General features: G+C 34.8%; 1 protein-coding gene across 1 annotated transcript in view; it reads left to right on the top strand.

Moving 5' to 3' along the window:
• LOC107715968 (AF4/FMR2 family member 4-like) overlaps positions 1–6,639 on the top strand; it is a 38,061-nt gene that overhangs the window by 16,843 nt on the left and 14,579 nt on the right. The window contains exons 8-9 of the mRNA XM_016522248.1: positions 1,821–1,913; positions 4,201–4,348. Of these exons, the coding sequence (XP_016377734.1) occupies positions 1,821–1,913; positions 4,201–4,348 (241 nt within the window). The remainder of the gene's footprint in view (positions 1–1,820; positions 1,914–4,200; positions 4,349–6,639) is intronic.

The raw sequence follows: 6,639 nt of genomic DNA, 5'->3' as shown, positions 1-6,639 counted from the left end.
TATATGAAAAAGTAGCTGAATGACACATCATTCTGCCTAAAATCTCTTTTTGTAAGTCATATGGATAAGAAACAAAATAAAGGTAAGTGGTAAGACTTTTTTGGATAAACTATTTTATTCACAACATAATCTCTCTTAAAATACCTTATAGGGTTATGATAATCAAAACAGTCCTGAGCTAGATCAAGCTTTGATATCTGCAAACCAAACTATAGCTTTAATGAAATGTTTTTTCCCCACTAATAAAAATATTTTATCACTAGCTAGCTCCACACTCGACAGCTGCTTTATAACAGAAAATCAAGTTGTAATTCGGACTCTCTGGTTTTTCATGTTTAATACTGTAAAGCTGCTTGATTTAAGGCTATCTATTGCATAAAGTACTATATAAATAAACGTGACGTGACTGGACTTTACTGGAGTACTGTACTGCAGAGCTCATGCAAACGTCCACATCGCTGTAATCAGATGCGTTCTTAACTGCTGCTTTCTCACCGCGGGCAGTTTTTGATGCGTTTATTTTGTTATTGAGAGGAAAGTGCGCAGTATATATTTACATATTCATTAAAACGCCGCTCAGCAGCCTCAGGTTCGGCTGCATTTGCTCTGAACTGAAGCACTGTGTCTTCTCTTGAATTGCATCCAGGAGAGCTGAATTACAGTCTTGCGCTACAGCGCCACACTGGTCAAACCGCGTTATTGCAGGCTCTTACATTAGGTCATGAGATCAAACGACTACTCGACAACAAAAATATTTGTCGATAATTTTTTTATTGTCGATTATGTCGACTAATCATTTCAGCCCTAATTGACTTTCATTGTAAATGTATATTAGTGCACATGTTTAATGCGTTTTTACAAACTGGAGTACTAAATAAATAAATAAAAACACAAATTTAATTGATTTATATTAGGTAGCATGCCTTAGATTCTGTCTGTAGATAAATTGCATTTATCTTGTGGTATTCCTATTTAGAAATAAGTAAAATGAAAAGTATATCCTAATATATTGAGTTTTTAAAGCTTTTTATCTTGGTGAAATCAGCACATCTCAGTATCTCAAGTGTCTGTCGGGCTAGTTTTTTTGGTGTGTTCCACACGTTGGCAGCAGTTTGCCCGATTCAGCATGTTAAATCTGTGTCGGGGCCGTCGGTGAGAGGGAGAACTCTGATTGGATGTTCAGTTTAGTGAACGAGTCAGTGCACAAGTGATGAAAATGAGCGAGTAAGTAGGCTGTTCTAATGTTACGTTATCTTACGTTCCAATACGTGAATATTTTCATAACATGAGCTGCTTAAAATAAAGAAAGTTATCAACATAACTGATATTCAAAATATTCAAAGCACTGCTTTGTTTACGTTTCGTATATCTGTTCATATCTCATATATCCATGTTTCGGTTTCTCCTTTTGAATGACGAATATAGACTTTTGATAGCTGCTGATATAGACAATTTCGGTTAACACCGCCTCTCATGTAATATGTAAAGCGTGGCTGAGATCTCTGTCCGATCCCAGTGGAGATGCATTCGAATGAAGGTGCAAATGCTATTTGGCTATAAAACATCAGAGGGAAGAAACGCATTGCAAACTGCTGCCAATGTGTGGAACACACCAAAAAAAAAAACTAGCCCGACAGATGCTTGAGATATTGAGATGTGCCGATTTCAACAAGATTAAAAAGGTTTAGAAGCTCAATATATTATGATACTTTTCATTGTACTCCTTTCTATATAGGAATATTACAAGATAAATGCATCGTCGGCCACTAGTTCTTTGCAGTCGGCCTTAACTGATCTCATTTGCCTTGCTCTCATTTCAGCACGCTGCATGAAGATCTGAAGCTCAGCAGCAGCGAAGACAGTGACGGAGAGCAAGACCCTGCTAAAAACCCCTCCCGAAACACCTCAACAAGGTGACAGTCAAGTTTATCATCACTCAAAACCACAACTCGTATTCAGAGAGATGGTGTACTTTATTTGTTCGGTTCCATGGCATAAGGTAACAATGGAACATTTTAACATGCACAATTAGGTTAGCCTTAATTTAAGGAACTGCTAATTTTGTCTGGTCTACTTTCTGGACTATAATGCATTTTGTTCCGGCCGAGAACTGCCTGCTTAGACAGGAAGGGACAGTCTGACCAACATGTGAAGCAACTAAACACAGTTTGAAATGTGGGATTTAGGGGCAAGTTTATCTGAAATGTGCTATGATGTTATACATGCGTGAAAGAAATGAAATCCATTTCTTTTTGGTGCTGTCAAAATGAATCCCACTGATTGCTGGTGAGTTTTGGGACAATAAAGTCTGTAGTATGGTATTTCAGTGTCTTGCACTATGCGCTTTGCTTCTGTCAGAAACTTAATCAAGAAACACGTTTCAAAGATACGTTCCTTTTATGACGTTACTTGAGCTTGTCTTGAGTAATTTGCAAAAGCCTCCACACACTTTACAATCTCTAAGGTAGGTTTGCACCAGCCGTTCGTAAGTTCTTACTTCAGTTAAAGTCCATGCTAGAGACTTAGTAACTACTAGCTGGTTTATTAACTGTACTTTATTTGGTTGCACCATTTGTTCTTAAGGCAGAATGTAGGTAGGTCATAAGCTCTAAAAAAAGTAATGCATAGTGAGATATGATGTTTACCCTCAAAGATCCAATAGCAAACACATGCAGAAGTTATATTAACATGCTGTAAATTTCAGTTTATCCTTGATTCTAACAACTTTTGCATCATGCAGCTAATGGTAAAAATGGCCTTCCATTGATTTCCACTTAAAAAAACATTGTAAGAATTTTTATTAGTTCTGTCAGTTAAAACATTAACTAATTAATCAAACATTTTCCTGTGACTGATTAATCGCACCTAACGTTAATTAGGAGATTCAATGTGAAAATATAATTATGATAACAATTTTTAATGTAGAATCAACAGTATATGGCAGTATATATGTTTTTGTATAATAGCTTCTTTTTACTAAGTACTAAACTGTTACAGAACATTAAAAGAATATTGTAACTTAATTTATGTGAGGTATTTAAGTGAACATTCTTCACATAAATCCATTATAATAAATGTCACATTTAGCTATGCCTTTAATATAGTATGTTGTTTATAGTGTATGTAGTAATATAGGGATGTAATTTTATTTTGCACATCCATTTTTGCAATAAATAAGAAAATTACTTGTTAAAACCTTTGGTTTTAGTTAGTTAGCACCAAAAAAAAGTTTATTTTCCTTTTAGCAGTTCAACCTGAAATGCATCAAACATAACGCATAATCAAACATCACATATAGGTTAATCATAAAGCAGTTTAAATGCACAAAGAATAAAAAAAAAAAAAAGTACAGTTACCTTTCCTATTAGCAGCACAACCTGAAATGCGTCAATCAATATTTTTATGTGAGTATAGGTCCTTATTATAATAATATTAAATAATATTACTTATTTATATTTATTTATAATGAATAATTTTACTTATTTCAGCAATTACTATACACCTGCATGTCTTTAAAAAAATAATTGAGTTAATTATTTTAATCGGAAAATTTACAAATTTTTTTACAGCCCTAAATGATGTAAATAACATTCAGAAACTGTATTTGAAATGAATAGCAATAAGTAAATACTGATACAAAAAAAAAAGCTAATTTATTACTGATTTTAGGAGCGCTGTTTAGATCGGGTTTGTGTTGAAGGGCCATTAACAAAGTAATTTTTCACATAATGTGTTCTTTCTTAAAATGTAAATGAGTGCAGATGCTATCTTCATCTTCATCATATGTGTCTAAGAGATTGAAGTAAAACGTGAGCTCATTGGTGCAATTCAGTCAGTCTGCTATTTTATTACTCCTGCTCATGGACTTTAGTTTATACATAGTTAAATTTCTGCAAAGTTTAGTAGTGCATTTAGTAGTGTGTATGTTGTAACGTAGTGCCACTTTATGTCCAAACTAGGCAAGGGTAATAGGCTAAGTTGTAACTTGCGCACAGCTGGTGCAAACGGCCCTACGTGAATCTTGTAAATGACAGGTAAAGAGATGCACATTGCTCATTATGGAAGCTTATGGTAAATACACTTGATCAAGGTGTGTTTTGTCATCATCTCACTTGGATTTGTGCCTTTGCAAAGTTGTAGTGAATGCATGAGGAAAGATGTAGCCAACAAGAAGATAATAATTGTGTATGTCTACCCCAGTAACAACAGTAATAACAGCGAGGCTCCTGATCGAGACGACACCAGCAGTCACAGCGGTTCGGAGAGCAGCTCCGGCTCTGACAGTGAGAGCGAGAGCAGCTCTACAGACAGTGAGAACAACGAGCCACCTCGTCCTGCGTCACCCGAGGTGAATCGCCTGCACAAACACAACCTTCACACGCACGTGTAGATCAACTCGTCAGGTCAAGCGCTGATTTACTGCAGAGCAGGATTGCTTGATTATAATGCAGTATGTAGGTTTGAGGATCGTTTTGGCCATTCCAATTCTGCTTTTCGGTTCCAGTTCTTACCGGTTTTGATTCCAATAGGGTAAAGCATTTAGATATAAAACACATTTATTCTGTGTCTTTTTGCAAGCATTCTTTTGCAGTTGAATCCCATGAACAAAAATCAGCAGCCTACAGAATAAAAAATAAGCAGCAAAAAGGAACTTTTGCTTATGGTTTTAACAAAAATAACACGGCAAAAACAATTAGACTAACTAATAAAGATTGTCAATATTATTAAAGACAAGTAGACAGTCAGTACAAAACTAAAATAAGAACCAATAAACGAATTAGCAGTAGCACAAATAATACAATACAGAAATTGAAATCAAATTTAAAATAACACTGTAGGTTTTTTGTTATAAATAAAATGTAGATTCATCTTTATTAAAGTTAGAAAAATTATTCAGTCAAGATCAGGGAGTGATTTTTCTTTACTTATGTTCTTTGATTGACTGCTGTCACTTTAAGACCGAATGCACGGATCCAATATACACTGATGCACATGCGTCGTCTTTCTCAACTGTTTACATTCACTTAAGACAAAACCAACTGTGTTTTCACGAGTGTATTTTAACTAAGGCTGTCAGAATTAACACGTTAATTGTGCGATAATTTTTTTTTGTTTTCAGTTTAACACGTTAAAAATATATAACACAATTAATGCAGCACTGAGTTCTCTTTCACAGACAAAAACACACAACAACGTTAATTGTGCGATAATTTTTTTTTGTTTTCAGTTTAACACGTAAAAAATATATAACACAATTAATGCAGCACTGAGTTCTCTTTCACAGACAAAAACACACAACGTTTTGTCAAAATGCACATTTTTGGTGAGTGACCTCGTAAACCTTGTCTTAAATGAGTTAAAAAGTCCTAAATGACCGTAAAGAGAGAACCACAATGGTGTCAGATCTGCGTCATGTGCGTCAGGTTTTAAAGAGACAGCGCTGCTTTTAAAGTGAAACCTCCTGCAGTCTGTCATTGATGGAAATCAGAGAACAAAAGAAAAGAGAATCAGTCACTGCTCTGCTCGCTGATTCACTTTTGTAGCTTGAATAAAGATTCATCTATATGAGGCATCAGTCGCAGTATTGGTATCAATGATACTGGTCTTCATTAATAATGGGCTACTTAGTAAAAAGATGCCATTAAACACATATGTGACCCTGGACCACAAAACCAGTCATAAGGGTCAATTTTTCGAAATTGAGATTTATACATCATCTGAAAGCTGAATAAACGAGCTTTCCATTGATGTATGGTTTGTTAGTATATTGTTTAGTTTATGCGTAATATAGTTTGATTATGCATAATATTTGGCCGAGATACAACTATTTGAAGATCTGGAATCTGAGGGTGCAAAAAAAAAAAATATTGAGAAAATCGCCTTTAAAGTTGTTCAAATGAAGTTCTTAGCAATGCATATTACTAATCAAAAATTAAGTTTTAATATTTTTACAGATGGAAATTCACAAAATATCTTCATGGAACATGATCTTTACTTAATATCCTAATGATTTTTGGCATAAAAGAAAAATCTATAATTTTGATCCATACAATGTATTTTTGGCTATTGCTACAAATATACCCCAGCGACTTAAGACTGCTTTTGTGGTCCAGGGTCACATATTTAAAATATACCATCTTTATGTTGTTTCTACACTAATTCAGGGATTCAATGTGAAATTATAACAATATAAATATATTAATATGCAATTAATTGTGATTAATTACATGAAAATGTGCAATACATTTTTTTTAATTGATTGACAGCACTAATTTTAACGTCATTTTGTGTATATTTGTCAGTTCAAGCACAAGACGATGCGAAAGAGAACTCAATTCGTTATTTGCACACTATACGAGTGCCGTTTAGATGTGTCCAAATTGAGTTCTCTTGCGCTTGAATGTTCACATTAAAATGCACAACAATATGATGCGTGTATATTAGGCTTGCCGCGCTAGACGGTGCTGACGGTGATACCGTTGTTAAGCCGCAACACCGGTTACGTCACTTGCCCACCGCGGCACCGACCCCCACCGTCGTTTTGATTTTTTAATTGTAATAAAAATCATTTAGTTCAGTAAAAGAACAGACGCTATTAATAAAAACTGAACGCAGCTGCTCAATGCAGCGTGCAGAACG

Source organism: Sinocyclocheilus rhinocerous, unplaced genomic scaffold (genome assembly GCF_001515625.1).
Source record: "Sinocyclocheilus rhinocerous isolate Xijiao unplaced genomic scaffold, SAMN03320098_v1.1 scaffold1967, whole genome shotgun sequence".
NCBI lineage: Eukaryota > Metazoa > Chordata > Actinopteri > Cypriniformes > Cyprinidae > Sinocyclocheilus > Sinocyclocheilus rhinocerous.
The sequence above is the reverse complement of the archived record's forward strand: the minus strand, read 5'-3'. Positions and strand labels throughout refer to the sequence as shown.